The sequence below is a fragment of the Dipodomys merriami genome, unplaced genomic scaffold (assembly GCF_024711535.1).
Source record: "Dipodomys merriami isolate MVZ:Mamm:240054 unplaced genomic scaffold, mDipMer1.0.p SCAF_174, whole genome shotgun sequence".
Classification (NCBI taxonomy): domain Eukaryota; kingdom Metazoa; phylum Chordata; class Mammalia; order Rodentia; family Heteromyidae; genus Dipodomys; species Dipodomys merriami.
Window position 1 is genome coordinate 1,116,950 of NW_027203093.1, and position 15,521 is coordinate 1,132,470.

Here is a 15,521-nt window from a genome sequence, read left to right on the forward strand (position 1 = left end):
GCCAGGTTCTGCCTCCTTCCCATGGAAGTTGGGACTGTCTGTCTCTTGCTCTTTAGCTTTACGGTCTTGCCTTTCCCATCCGGTTGGAGTTCTGATCACCCTGAGCTGCAGGCTGCCACCAGTCCCCTCCACACCACGCTGGGCCGGGTAGGGACTGTCCGGAGCGATCCATGACAGCGGGTGGACAGGCGTGCGAGCTGCCAGACCTGTCGAGGGCAGACAGGCAGATGGCTGTGGAAACCGGGACTGGAGCCAACCGCGGCACCAGCACAAGCCACTTGCTCGGCCACCTGCGACCTGCCCGTGGCCTTGGAATATCTGCTGCCCCCAACCTGTCCCTGTCCACCGGCCTCCTCCCAGGGTGGGCCTCCGTTTCTCCTGGGTGAGGGCACACAGGGTGGAGGATCCGGCCCCAGAGGCCCGCCACGGTGCGGCGCAGTACCTGGCAGGTGTCCACCCGGCCACGTTGCCGTCGGAGCGCACACAGAGGGTACCACCCTCTGGCTGGTCACGTGACTCTGTGGCTGAGCTCAGAGGCCTAGGACGGTGGGCGGGGGTGGGAGGGGCTGCCTGCTTTCCAGCATCATCTCCTTCTAGAGGAGTAGACGGGAGCCTTGCTGCCCAGCATGTGTGAGGCGTGGGCTGGGCTCGGGGGCCCTGGGCTGGTGCCTGGCGCATTTGTGCCAGGTGTATCTGTGGCTCGGGTACGGGTGTAGGCAGGTCAGGTGTCTGGCTGTGCCACACCAGGCAGGTAGGCCGTCTCAGGCCGCCCATGTCCTGGAGGGGTGAGGGGCAGGGGAGGCAGGCTGCGTCTCTCCACCCTCGGAGGGCAGGTCCCGCCAAGGCCAGAGGCTCTGCGGATGGACGGTCAGCACAGAGGTGCCCCATGGGGTCCTGAGCCCCAGGTGCTGGGACCCCGAGAGGAGGGGTGCCGCTTTGTTGGGGGCATGTGGTGTCACCTCTGTGTGCCCGCCCTGGGCTGCAGCCACCGGGCAGGGGCCAGAGCCGGCTGGTGGGCACTGAGGTTTTCAGGAGGGCAGAGGCCATCTCCCCTCCCCCTGGCTGGGTCCCGCCGCGGCCCCTCCCCGTTCCAGCCCCGGCCCCCAGCTCTGCACGTGGGAGTCCAGTGTGGGCCCATGCTGGAGCTGGGTCCCCGGCGGGGGTGCCTCCAGGACCCTTGTCCCCTTGGGTGGCCTGGGACTCTTCAGCATGCCAGGACGCTGCCCTGGACCCTGCCGTCACCCTCAGTGACAGCGGTGCCCGCTGGGGCTGGGCCTTGGGGGACAGGCGGCCCCGGCAGGGTGGGGCCTGCATCTTGGGGTGGCCCAGAGGGGCGGCGCAGGCTGTAGGAAGGACAGGCCCCCAGGACACCATCTTCCTGGGAGGAGTGGGTGAGTGGGTCCTCGTCTGTGTGGTGGGCTCCTGAGCAGGGTGGGGGCTGCTCGGGGGACGGCCGGTGAGTCAGACATAGGGGGCAGCTGGGCACCAGCACCGGGTTGAGGGGCGTGCTGCCTGAGCCCCCTTCCCAAGGCCGTCGTCCGGCTGGGAACCCAGCTGGGAGGGAGGAGGCTGCTGCTTTTCCTCCTCAGCCTGGCTTCCCCGTGGCCTGGGACACCCGAAGCTCCGGCTGTGGGCTGTGGGCTGTGTGCTGTGGGCTGGGCCCTGGCGCTCTGCTCTGCGCTCCACGCTCGGCGTGTGAGCGCATCCTTGCATAAGCTGAGAGGAGCTTGGCAGCTCCGGCGGAGCTGGGAGGTAGGAGGTAGGGGAGGGCCTGCCAGTCTGGCCCACGCGGGGTGGGCAAAGGGGGAGCATCAGCCTGGCCCATGCCAAGCAGGACGAGCTGAGGCCGGAGCGGCAGAGGCAGCAGCCCCATGGGAGTGGAGGAGTGAGCTCCAGCAACAGGGCTGGGGGTGGGAGGAAAGAGGCCACCCCAGGGCCTTTGCAGCAAGTTGGGGGGGGGACTCCGAGCCACACAGGAGGGGACAGCAACGACAGGGATATACTGGCCCCAGCCGGAGCAGAGTTGGAGGAAAGAAGAGAGCTCTGGCGAGTGGGGAGAGGGTGGTGAGAGGCTGGCGGTGGGGAAGGGGGCAGGCTCTGGCTGGGACCTGAGCTCTGTGTGTCCACTCTGGAGCTGCCTGCCCAGGCCCGGCTGTGATGGGGTGTGGCAGCGTCTCCCTGAAGCGGCAGGACTGTGAGGAGGTGGAACCGGGTGGATGGCTGTAACCGCAGAGTGGGGGTCACCCTCCCTCAGGCCCGGCCCAGCCGAGCGGCACCGGGCTGGCGGGCTGGCGGGAGGGCCAGGACCCTGGGGACGCGCGTGGCCTTGGCCGGGACCCCCGCCCCCACGCGGCATGGACGTGCGGGCGGTGTCTCACTCCCGCGTCTCTTCTGGTTCCAGACCATGGAGAAGGCCGCCGTGCCGTCGGTGACGCTGATCGTGGGCTGCGGTGTGTCCTCGCTCACGCTGCTCATGCTGGTCATCATCTACGTGTCCGTGTGGAGGTGGGTGCCGCCGGGGGTCCTGCGGGGGAGGTCCGCACGCCTCGGGGCACACGAGGCACCTTCCCCTCGCCCGCCTGCGGCTCCCGGGTGGCCTGCGCCCCCGCGCATCCTCACACGTGAGCCTGCAGGACCGCCGTTCCGACGCAGGAGCTGGCCTGGGCCTGAAACCTCTGCTCACGCCGCCCTCGGGCTGTGTGGAGCAGCAGGGACAGTCGACCTCTGCAGGCCTGCTGGGGCGTGTGGGCCACAGAGCGGCAGTGAGGGACGTGTGCGTAGGAGCTGGCGAGGGGCAGCTGCAGGCTCAGGGGGCTGGGCCCTCATCTCTATGCAGATCTGTGGCGTCTCCGGGCCCACCTGTGTCCAGTCCAGCCCCCCTGAGCAGCTGGGAGCAGGGAGGGTGAGCTCAAGGTCGCTGGGCGCCGGCCGCCGCCCCAGGGGCTGAGCGGAGGCTTGGCTGCTTCCGGATGGTGGCTGCTCTTCATCGGTCGCCGCCTGAGGCCAGCAGGAGGTCGATGGGCTGGTAGGAAAGGGGCACATGACCAGCCCTTCTGGTGACCCGGCAGTCGCTGTCCCATCCAAGGGCAGATTGCCCACTGCTCCTCCCGTGGGGCCCTTTCTCTTCCTGGGGTTGGGGCTCAGAGGCTCTGAACTCCAGCTCTGATGGTTTTCAAAGCACTTCCCTAAACCAGTACTGTGGCCAGCAGGATGTCCCAGAGCTACAGGACAGACAGTGCTGACACAGCCCCCCGAGGAAGTGGGGCACCCACAGGGAGCACAGTCAGCCTGCTGAGGCTCCCACAGCTCTTCAGGGCCATGGCCGGGCCTCCGAGGCTCAGCAGTGGCCCCTGCTACACCTGTATGGCTCTGGATTCCCAAGAACCACAGTGGTGGTGGCAGGAGTCAGGTGACAGTGTCACAGGGACAATGATAACAGTGGAGCTAGTGATGGGGTGACAGTGTGACAGTGATGATGGTGGAGGTGGTGACGGGATCAGGTGACAGTGATGATGGTGGAGGTGGTGGTGATGGGGTCAGGTGACAGTGTGACAGTGATGATGGAGGTAGTGGTGATGGGGTCAGGTGACAGTGTGACAGTGATGATGGTGGAGGTGGTGACGGGGTCAGGTGACAGTGTGACAGTGATGATGGTGGAGGTGGTGACAGGGTCAGGTGACAGTGTGACAGTGATGATGGAGGTGGTGATGGGGTCAGGTGACAGTGTGACAGTAATGATGGAGGAGGTGGTGATGGGGTCAGGTGACAGTGTGACAGTGATGATGATGGAGGTGGTGACGGGGTCAGGTGACAGTGTGACAGTGATGATGGAGGAGGTGGGTACGGGGTCAGGTGACAGTGTGACAGTGATGATGGCGGAGGTGGGTACAGGGTCAGGTGACAGTGTGACAGTGATGATGGAGGAGGTGGTGGTGGGGTCAGGTGACAGTGTGACAGTGATGATGGAGGTGGTGATGGGGTCAGGTGACAGTGTGACAGTGATGATGGTGGAGGTGGTGACGGGGTCAGGTGACAGTGTGACAGTGATGATGGCGGAGGTGGTAGTGACGGGGTCAGGTGACAGTGTGACAGTGATGATGATGGAGGTGGTGACGGGGCCAGGTGACAGTGTGACAGTGATGATGGTGGAGGTGGGTACGGGGTCAGGTGACAGTGTGACAGTGATGATGATGGAGGTGGGTACGGGGTCAGGTGACAGTGTGACAGTGATGATGGTGGAGGTGGTGACGGGGTCAGGTGACAGTGTGACAGTGATGATGGCGGAGGTGGGTACGGGGTCAGGTGACAGTGTGACAGTGATGATGATGGAGGTGGGTACGGGGTCAGGTGACAGTGTGACAGTGATGATGGCGGAGGTGGGTACGGGGTCAGGTGACAGTGTGACAGTGATGATGGTGGAGGTGGTGGTGACGGGGTCAGGTGACAGTGTGACAGTGATGATGGTGGAGGTGGTGGGTACGGGGTCAGGTGACAGTGTGACAGTGATGATGGTGGAGGTGGTGATGGGGTCAGGTGACAGTGTGACAGTGATGATGGTGGAGGTGGTGATGGGGTCAGGTGACAGTGTGACAGTGATGATGGCGGAGGTGGTGACGGGGTCAGGTGACAGTGTGACAGTGATGATGGAGGAGGTGGGTACGGGGTCAGGTGACAGTGTGACAGTGATGATGGCGGAGGTGGGTACAGGGTCAGGTGACAGTGTGACAGTGATGATGATGGAGGTGGGTACGGGGTCAGGTGACAGTGTGACAGTGATGATGGCGGAGGTGGGTACGGGGTCAGGTGACAGTGTGACAGTGATGATGGAGGAGGTGGTGGTGGGGTCAGGTAACAGTGTGATGATGGTGGAGGTGGTGGTGATTGTGGTGATGCTGGTAATGGTTGTGCTGGTAGTGTTGGTGTTTGTGGTGATGGTAATGAGGGAGGTGATGGTAATATTGGTGTGGTGATGGAGATGGTGATGGTGGAGGTGGAGATGGGGTGTTGGGGTTGTGGTACAGGTGCTGGTGGTTGTGGTGATGGTGGTGATGGTGGTGGCTGTGGTGGAGGTGATGGTGGTGTTAGTGATGGTGGAGATGGAGATGGTGATGGTGGAGGTGGAGATGGGGTGTTGGGGTTGTGGTACAGATGCTGGTGGTGGTGAGTTGGTGGTGATGGAGGTGGCCCTGGTGGATGGTGTTGTTTGTGATGGTGGAGATGGCAGAGGTGCTGGTGGCCCTGGTGGTAATGGAGGTGGTGGGTAGTGAAGATGTAGGTGACTGGGGTAGTGGTGGTAGATGTGGTGATGGAGTTGCTGATAGTAGATGTGGTGGTGATGGAGTTGCTGATGGTGGGTGTGGTGGTGATAGAGGTGGTGGTGGTGGAGTTGCTGATAGTGGATGGTGGTGGAGGTGATGGTGATGGAGGTGGTGGTGATGGAGGTGGTGTTGGTGGAGGTGGTGGTGGTGGTAATGGAGGTGATGGTGGTAGAGGTGGTGATGGTGGAGTTGCTGATGGTGGAGGTGGTGGAGGTGGTGGTGATGGTGGTGGTGGTGATGGAGGTGGTGGTGGTGGAGGTGGTGGTGATAGAGGTGATAGTGATAGAGGTGGTGATGGTGGAGTTGCTGATGGTGGATGGTGGTGGTGGTGGAGGTGGTGGTGGTAGAAGTGGTGGTGATGGATGTGGTAGTGATGGAGGTGGTGGTGGATGGTGGTGGTGGTGGAGTTGCTGATGATGGAGGTGGTAGTGGTGGAGGTGGTAGTGATGGTGGTGGTGGTGGTGGAGTTGCCAATAGTGGGTGGTGGTGGTGGAGTTGCTGATGTTGGAGGTGGTGGTGGTGGAGTTGCTGATGGTGGATGGTGGTGCAGCTGGTGGTGATAGAGGTAGTGCTGATGGAGGTGGTGGTGATGGAGGTGGTGTTGGTGGAGGTGGTGGTAATGGAGGTGGTGGTGATCGAGGTGGTGGTGGTGGATGTGGTGGTAATGGAGGTGATGGTGGTAGAGGTGGTGATGGTGGAGTTGCTGATGGTGGAGGTGGTGGTGGAGGTGGTGATGATTGAGGTGGTGGTGGAGGTGGTAGTGATGGTGGTGGTGGTGGTGGAGTTGCCGATGGTGGATGGTGGTGGTGCAGTTGCTGATGGTGGAGGTAGTGGTGATGGAGGTGGTGGTGGTTGATGTGGTGGTGATGGAGGTGATGGTGGTAGAGGTGGTGATGGAGGTGATGGTGGTAGAGATGGTGATGGAGGTGATGGTGGTAGAGGTGGTGGTGGAGTTGCTGATGCTGGAGGTGGTGGTGGTGGAGTTGCTGATGATGGAGGTGGTGGTGGTGGTGGAGGTGGTAGTGATGGTGGTGGTGGTGGTGGTGGAGTTGCTGATGGTGGATGGTGGTGGTGGAGTTGCTGATGATGGAGGTGGTGGTGGTGGAGTTGCTGATGCTGGAGGTGGTGGTGGTGGAGGTGGTGGTGATGGAGGTGGTGGTGGTTGATGTGGTGGTGATGGAGGTGATGGTGGTAGAGGTGGCGATGGAGGTGATGGTGGTAGAGGTGGTGGTGGTGGAGTTGCTGATGGTGGAGGTGGTGGTGATGGAGGTGGTGGTGGTGGAGTTGCTGATGCTGGAGGTGGTGGTGGTGGAGGTGGTAGTGATGGTGGAGTTGCCGATGGTGGATGGTGGTGGTGGAGTTGCTGATGCTGGAGGTGGTGGTGGTGGAGGTGGTGGTGATGGAGGTGGTGGTGGTGGAGTTGCTGATGGTGGAGGTGGTGGTGGTGGAGGTAGTGGTGGTGGTGGTGGAGGTGGTGGAAGATGTGGAGGTGGTGGGTGGTGGTGATGGAGGTGATGGTGGTGGTGGTGACGGAGGTGGTGGTGATGGAGGAGGTGGTGGTGGAGGTGGTGGTGGATGGTGGTGGTGGTGGTGGAGTTGCTAATGGTGGAGGTGGTGGTGATGGTGGTGATAGAGGTGGTGGTGGTGGAGTTGCTGATGGTGGTGGTGGATGTGGTGGTGGTGGAGGTGGTGGTGGTGGAGTTGCTGATGGTGGAGGTGATGGTGGTGGAGGTAGTGGTGGTGGTGGTGGAGGTGGTGGAGGATGTGGAGGTGGTGGGTGGTGGTGATGGAGGTGATGGTGGTGGTGGTGATGGAGGTGGTGGTGATGGAGGAGGTGGTGGTGGAGGTGGTGGTGATGGAGGTGGTGGTGATGGAGGAGGTGGTGGTGGAGGTGGTGGTGATGGAGGTGGTGGTGGATGGTGGTGGAGGTGGTGGTGGAGTTGCTAATGGTGGAGGTGGTGGTGGTGGAGTTGCTGATGATGGAGGTGGTAGTGGTGGAGGTGGTAGTGATGGTGGTGGTGGTGGTGGAGTTGCCAATGGTGGGTGGTGGTGGTGGAGTTGCTGATGTTGGAGGTGGTGGTGGTGGAGTTGCTGATGGTGGATGGTGGTGCAGCTGGTGGTGATAGAGGTAGTGCTGATGGAGGTGGTGGTGGTGGAGGTGGTGGTGGTGGAGTTGCTGATGATGGAGGTGGTGGTGGTGGTGGAGGTGGTAGTGATGGTGGTGGTGGTGGTGGAATTGCTGATGGTGGATGGTGGTGGTGGAGTTGTTGATGATGATGGTGGTGGTGGTGGAGTTGCTGATGCTGGAGGTGGTGGTGGTGGAGGTGGTGGTGGTGGAGGTGGTGGTGATGGAGGTGGTGGTAGTTGATGTGGTGGTGATGGAGGTGATGGTGGTAGAGGTGGTGATGGAGTTGGTGGTGGTAGAGTTGCTGATGATGGAGGTGGTGGTGGTGGAGGTGGTAGTGATGGTGGAGTTGCCGATGGTGGATGGTGGTGGTGGAGTTGCTGATGCTGGAGGTGGTGGTGATGGTGGTGATAGAGGTGGTGGTGGTGGAGTTGCTGGTGGTGGTGGTGGATGTGGTGGTGGTGGATGTGGTGGTGGTGGAGGTGGTGGTGGTGGAGTTGCTGATGGTGGAGGTGATGGTGGTGGTGGTGATGGAGGGAGTGGATGGTGGTGGTGGTGGTGGAGTTGCTGATGGTGGAGGTGGTGGTGATGGAGGTGGTGGTGGTGGAGGTGGTGGTGGTGGTAGCATCGATAACGGAGGTGGCATGATGGTTGGGAGAAAGGGCAGATCTGGGCCTGGAGAATGACACACATCCCTGGCCCCTGTTGTGGATGAGGCCCCGTGGGGTGCCAGGCTCAGGTCGCGTGCTCTCCGCAGGTACATCCGCTCCGAGCGCTCTGTCATCCTCATCAACTTCTGCTTGTCCATCATCTCCTCCAACGCCCTCATCCTCATCGGGCAGACCCAGACCCGCAACAAGGTAGGCTGCCCGCAGACTGCCTGCCTCATCTTAGGTGGGGGAGGGCGCCCCCGCAGGGCTCCCACCCTGGGCGGCGTGGTGCCTGGCAGTTCCTGGTGGGGCCCCTCCGCTTGCACCTCTGTACCTGTCCTGTGGTCCCTAGACGGTCCTTGGCTGGCCCAGCCTGGGGGAGGGGCCTCTGCTTCCTCAAGGGGCTGCCTTGATGGGTGGGGTTGGAGGTACCACAGGGGAGAGAGAGGAGGAGGTCTGCCTCAGGACCTCCGTTTGCAGCACTGTCAGCTTGTCTGTGACAGGCTGTGAGGCCTTGGCGTGGACATGCCCTCTCGGCTTCCACGTCACTGCCTGCCCAACGTGGGGGCTTGAACTGGGGCTTCTGAGGGAGCCCTGGGCTGCCACTTGGTAGGAGCTGGAGAAGCAGGGCTGTGTGTTCGTGGCAGTTCATAGATCTCACATGCCCTGACTGGCAGCTTCAGCCCCCACATCCACCTGGCACCCCCACTGCGGGAGCTTGGGTCTCGCTCCCCACCAGCTGAGGGCCTGGCCCTAGGCTGCTCCTGGGGGGCTGGCCAGGGCCAGAGGGCACCTGCCCAGCCTTCTTGGACGCCCGCTGTCCAGGTGGTGTGCACGCTGGTGGCGGCCTTCCTGCACTTCTTCTTCCTGTCCTCCTTCTGCTGGGTGCTCACCGAGGCCTGGCAGTCCTACATGGCTGTCACCGGCCGCCTCCGGAGCCGGCTCGTCCGCAAGCGCTTCCTCTGCCTGGGCTGGGGTGAGCGGGGGTGGCCAGGGAGAGGGCGGGTGGCAGGGTGGGCGCAGGGGTGGCGGCATGCTGAGCGCCCCGGCGCCCCCGTCCTTGTCCCCGTCCTGCCGGTGCTTCCTGCCCCTTCCTAGGCCTGCCGGGCACGCGTGGCAGTCAGGCCATGCTGACTGGACGAGCCGTCCAGTGGTGTCTGCCTGTCCTGTTCATGCTTACGCTGAATGAACACAATGCCTGTTTTATGTGGATTTGGCCTTTTCGTTTCCTTGATAACCGGGCATCTCATTCTCCTCATTGTCCCGTCTTTGTCCTCTGCCCAGCTCTGGCACTGGGTGTCCCTGTCTGTCGGGGACATCAAAGGCACAGCCTTTCCCCCCTTGTCCACCGGTGCGGGGGGCGGTGGGGAGGGGAGAACTCACAGCCTCCTTCCTCCCCCTCCCCCCACAGGTGGAGGTGACGGGGTCAGGGGTAGATTGGGGGTGGGGTTGATGTCCCTCCTTCTGGTCCTTCTTCAGGGCTCCCTGCGCTGGTGGTGGCCATCTCCGTGGGATTCACCAAGGCCAAAGGCTACAGCACCATGAACTAGTGAGTTGGGCAGGTGGGGTACAGGACAGCCACATGGCGTCCCACGCCTCCTGTAGCCCGCAAGGTGTGTGGGCTGGCCAGGCCTCCCCTGGCTGGCTGGCCGTGTCTACACTGCTCCCAGGGCCCAGAGGTGAGCCCTTGCACCCAGCTGGCCAGCCTCTGCCTAGTCTACAGGTGGGGTAAGATGGTGTGGACCCATCCAACTGGGGGATCGGGGGGTTGCCCTCCGTATGCAAGCGTGGCGAAGAGGAGGCCCCAGAACAGTCAGACACAGCAGACACCCCCACTCCCAGGACCCGCACTGCAGGTTCCACAGACAGCAGTGCTGATGCCTGGGCCAGGTCCTGGGGCCTTGAGAGCCAACCAAAGCACTTGGGGCTACCCTAAAGGAGTCTGGGCCTTGTGGTAGAGCGGGAAGACCATGTGCTCAGGACGGGGCTGGGAAGGAACAGAGACCTGTGGGGATGCAGGAGAGGGAGCAGAGTGGGGGCATGGCTATGGGCATGGCGATGGGCCAGGATCCCGGTGGAGACCCTGCAACACACCGAGTGACCCCACGGCTGCCAGCGGTCCAGGGAGTGGGAGCGGGGACTGGCCCGCACCAGGCCAGCCAGCGTGTGAGCGCATAGCCCGGAGCTGAGGCTAAGGGACCCCTGATGCCAGGTCAGGAACGAGTGCGAGCCTCTGGAGGGGAGATGGGGGTTCTGAGCGGGCCTGTCCCCAGTGCTGGGCCCGTTTCTCATCTGTAAGTGGAGGCTCCCGAGAACCATGTGCACCACGCGCCCTCCCCGGTCCCCAGCCCCTGACCTTCCCACACATCTCTGCCTGGGAACAGCACTGACCTGCAGTCTCTTCCGCAGCTGCTGGCTCTCGCTGGAGGGGGGACTGCTCTATGCCTTCGTGGGACCTGCTGCCGCCGTCGTGCTGGTACTGGCCTGCCCGCCCCCTCCCTCCCCACTCCTGCCCCTCGGCTCGCCTGCCTCTGGGCTACCCTGGCGGAGACATTGCTTGGGGCCCCACCCCGGGGTGTGGGGGTCACAGAGGGGCCTGCTCCCAGCCCCTCTGACCACATGGCAGGCTGCTGGGGTAGGGCGGGGAATTGGCTCTGAATGAGCACAGTTCGCCTAATCATTGAACAGTGCAGGCTTGGTTGGTGATTAGAAATGGGGTGGGTGACAGGTGAACAATGGGAGCCAAGGGAGAATGCATCTTAGGTCCAGGTCACAGGCATCCACTCCCAGCCCCCAATCCCCAGCGTGCTGTGGGCGGGAGCTGCTTGTCTCAGGGATGGGAGCCTGCCCAGGGCCATGGACCTCTTCACTGCCTGGCACCGAGCCCAGTCCCCATACCTGCCCCGGGGCGGCAGGGAGCCCCAGGACCGTGGACAGACAGGGAGCCCCAGGACCGTGGACAGACAGGGAGCCCCAGGACCGTGGACAGACAGGGAGCCCCAGGACCGTGGACAGACAGGGAGCCCCAGGACCGTGGACAGACAGAGAGCCCCAGGACCGTGGACAGACAGGGAGCCCCAGGACCGTGGACAGACAGGAGCCCCAGGACCGTGGACAGACAGGGAGCCCCAGGACCGTGGACAGACAGGGAGCCCCAGGACCGTGGACAGACAGGGAGCCCCAGGACCGTGGACAGACAGGGAGCCCCAGGACCGTGGACAGACAGGGAGCCCCAGGACCGTGGACAGACAGAGAGCCCCAGGACCATGGACAAACAGGGAGCCCCAGGACTGTGGACAGACAGGAAGCCCCAGGACTGTGGACAGACAGAGAGCCCCAGGACCGTGGACAGACAGGGAGCCCCAGGACTGTGGACAGACAGGGAGCCCCAGGACTGTGGACAGACAGGGAGCCCCAGGACTGCAGACCCAGCTGAGAAGGGTTCTGCTCTAGCTTGCTCCACCCGTTACAGTAGGAGCTCAGCACAGGCTGGACATGGTGGACATGAGGCCCTGGGCGGCTGGCCTGCAGGATGTGAGTGGAGTCTAAGGCAGTGGACAGAGGCAGTTGGCAGCATCCATGGGGTGGACCCTGTTCCTTACTCCTCAGAGTTGCCCAGATGGATGAGGCCAGGACACCCAGCACCTGGCAGTGCCTCTGTGGGGCCTGGTGTCATTTAAGGGTGGAGGCTGGAAGGGGTGTGTGGCCGACTAGGTTGGAGCTCTGTCTGTGCTGGGCCTCACCCCTGCCCCCACGGCGGCCGTCCCTCCAGGACGGGGCTGTGTGGAGCCTGCTGCTGACTGGTAGTGGGGACCAGGACCGCCCACCCTTTCCTCCTCAGCAGTTAGTCAGCTGGGCCACACCCTAGCAGGCAGACCCATGGACGTGTGTGTGGACTCTGGAGTTCTAGGCCCCCTACCTCGAACCCCAGGGGCCCGGCTTGGGACTAGGGCCGAGTCACCCTTTCTGTAGTGTGAACCCAGGGGCCTGCAGTTCTTTGCCTGGAGGTGAGGAGCAAGCAGATGCCCTGGGAAAGACACTCGGGGTCCCCAGGGTTCAGAGTTGGCTCGTGGGGCACAGCCCCAGCTCCTGTCTTGAGCTGAGGACATCCTTAGCCCTGGGCGGCGTGGCGGAGTCACCTGAGGCTGAGGCAGGGGTGGAGCAGGGGAAAGGTGGGGCAGGGGGGAGGCCGGGCAGGGGAAAGGTGGGGCAGCGGGGAGGCGGGGCAGCGGGGAGGCCGGGCAGGGGGGAGGCCGGGCAGGGGTGCCACTTGCTGTGGCTCCTCACTGGCCAGCCGTGGGTCTTCCTGGTGGCAGCGCTGGAGTGACCTTGGTGCTCTACCAGGCACCGGGGCGTGGCTGCAGCTAGCTGCTGGGCACCTGGCCCATGCCCGCCTCTGCCCGGCAGGTGAACATGGTCATCGGGATCCTGGTCTTCAACAAGCTCGTGTCCAAAGATGGCATCACGGACAAGAAGCTGAAGGAGCGGGCAGGGTAGGCCCGGGCTGCCCTGGCACCTCGCCACCATGAGCTGGGAAGTCCCAGCTCCCGCCCGCCCGCGCTGAGCCCCGCCGCTGCGCTGCAGAGGCCCCGCCACCCCCTCTGACCCTGAAGGGCTGAGGTCCCTCAGAGACGGAGACGCAGCCAGGCCCGCCTCACGCGCTGCCTCTGCTTCTCTGTCTGTTGTTATGGGGGCGGGGGAGGGGGTCTGTGAGATCCCCAGACTAGAGGTGCTGTTGCTCACGGGCTCAGTTTGGCCAGGGGCCCCCTGCTGCTCACCATGGGTTTCTGTGGAGGACAGTCTGAGCAGGGGAGGGGCCCTTGGGCACCAACGCGGTGCCTGGCCAGGAGAACAGAATGGCCCTGGCACCAGTAGGGTTGCAGGAGGCTGGGCGGAAGCCCCACCCCCTCCAAGCCCTCTTCCTCCCCTGCCCGCTCTGTCTCTGTCCTTCTGCTGGTATCTGCGTGGGGTCCTCCCCTGCCCCCCCTCTGTGCCAGTGTTGCTTGGTGTCTCTGTCTCTGTCTCTTCCTGGCCCCTCCTGCTCTCTCCCGTGAGCAGAGGCAGCAGAACTCCCCCTGGTGCTGCTGGGTCCTGTCCTGGGACCCTATGCAGCAGGTGTGGGGAGGTTCTGGGCTCGGAGCTCAGCATCTCTGCGGCGGAGGCCCGGCCCTCATTCCCTGCCCTCAATCCTGGTCTGTGAGGCGCAAGATGGAGCAGCCTTCTGCGGGCCTTCCTACCACCCACACTGCAGGACCCCACACACACTGCGGGACCCTACACACACTGTGGGACCACACACACACAGCAGGACCCCACACACACACACTGCGGGACCCCACACACACACACTGCGGGACCCCACACACACACTGCAGGACCCCCCACACACACTGCGGGACCCCACACACACACACTGTGGGACCCCACACACACACTGCGGGACCCACACACACTGCGGGACCCCACACACACTGCAGGACCCCACACACACTGCAGGACCCTACACACACTGCGGGACCCCCACACACTGCGGGACCCCCACACACTGCGGGACCCCACACACACACTGCAGGACCCCACACACACTGCGGGACCCCACACACACACACTGTGGGACCCCACACACACACTGCGGGACCCACACACACACTGCGGGACCCCACACACACACTGCAGGACCCCACACACACACACTGCGGGACCCCACACACACACTGCAGGACCCCCCACACACACTGCGGGACCCCCCACACACTGCGGGACCCCACACACACTGCGGGACCCCACACACACTGCGGGACCCCACACACACACTGCAGGACCCCACACACACTGCGGGACCCCACACACACACACTGTGGGACCCCACACACACACTGCGGGACCCACACACACACTGCGGGACCCCACACACACACTGCAGGACCCCACACACACACTGCGGGACCCCACACACACACTGCAGGACCCCCCACACACACTGCGGGACCCCACACACACTGCGGGACCCCACACACACTGCGGGACCCCACACACACTGCGGGACCCCACACACACTGCGGGACCCCACACACACTGCGGGACCCCACACACACACTGCGGGACCCCACACACACACTGCGGGACCCCACACACACTGCGGGACCCTACACACACTGCGGGACCCCCACACACTGCGGGACCCCCACACACTGCGGGACCCCACACACACACTGCGGGACCCCACACACACTGCGGGACCCCACACACACTGCGGGACCCCACACACACTGCGGGACCCCACACACACACTGCAGGACCCCACACACACACACTGCGGGACCCCACACACACACTGCGGGACCCACACACACACTGCGGGACCCCACACACACACTGCGGGACCCCACACACACACACTGCGGGACCCCACACACACACTGCGGGACCCCCCACACACACTGCGGGACCCCACACACACACTGCGGGACCCCACACACACTGCGGGACCCCACACACACTGCGGGACCCCACACACACTGCGGGACCCCCCCACACACTGCGGGACCCCACACACACACTGCGGGACCCCCACACACTGCGGGACCCCCACACACACACTGCGGGACCCCACACACACACACTGCGGGACCCCACACACACTGCGGGACCCCACACACTGCGGGACCCCACACACTGCGGGACCCCACACACACACACTGCGGGACCCCCACACACACTGCGGGACCCCACACACACTGCGGGACCCCACACACACACTGCAGGACCCCCACACACACTGCGGGACCCCACACACACACACTGTGGGACCCCACACACACACTGCGGGGTACCTGTCACACACACTGTGGGACACCTGTCACACACACACACTGTGGGATACCCCCTCCCCCACACACTGCGGGATACCCACACACACACACACTGCGGGACACCTGCCACACACACACTGCGGGACCCCACACACACACACACTGGGGGACACCCATCACACACACACTCACTGTGGGACACCTTCCACACACATACACACACACACACACACTGCGGGACACCTACCACATACACAAACACTCTGCGGGACACCTGCCACACACACACTGCGGGACACCTGTCCCCCTCTCACACCACTGCAGGACACCTGCCACACACACACACCCCACACTGCAGGACACCTGCCACACACACACCCCACACTGCAGGACACCTGCCACATACACACACACACACCCCACACTGCAGGACACCTGCCACACACACACACCCCACACTGCAGGACACCTGCCACACACACACACCCCACACACTGTGGGACACCTGCCACACACACACACACACACACACTGCGGGACACCTGCCACACACACACACACTGCGGGACACCTGCCACATACACACACTGCGGGACACCTGCCACACACACACACA

At 63.6% G+C, this 15,521-nt stretch overlaps 1 protein-coding gene across 4 annotated transcripts in view; it reads left to right on the top strand.

Moving 5' to 3' along the window:
* The window catches only part of LOC138829579 (adhesion G protein-coupled receptor B1), an 80,977-nt gene that overhangs the window by 51,437 nt on the left and 14,019 nt on the right, over positions 1 to 15,521 (top strand). For all 4 annotated transcript variants that reach the window (XM_070025942.1, XM_070025940.1, XM_070025943.1 and 1 more), the window contains exons 19-24: positions 2,402 to 2,505; positions 8,201 to 8,303; positions 8,919 to 9,069; positions 9,573 to 9,642; positions 10,503 to 10,569; positions 12,501 to 12,586. In XM_070025942.1, the coding sequence (XP_069882043.1) occupies positions 2,402 to 2,505; positions 8,201 to 8,303; positions 8,919 to 9,069; positions 9,573 to 9,642; positions 10,503 to 10,569; positions 12,501 to 12,586 (581 nt within the window). The remainder of the gene's footprint in view (positions 1 to 2,401; positions 2,506 to 8,200; positions 8,304 to 8,918; positions 9,070 to 9,572; positions 9,643 to 10,502; positions 10,570 to 12,500; positions 12,587 to 15,521) is intronic.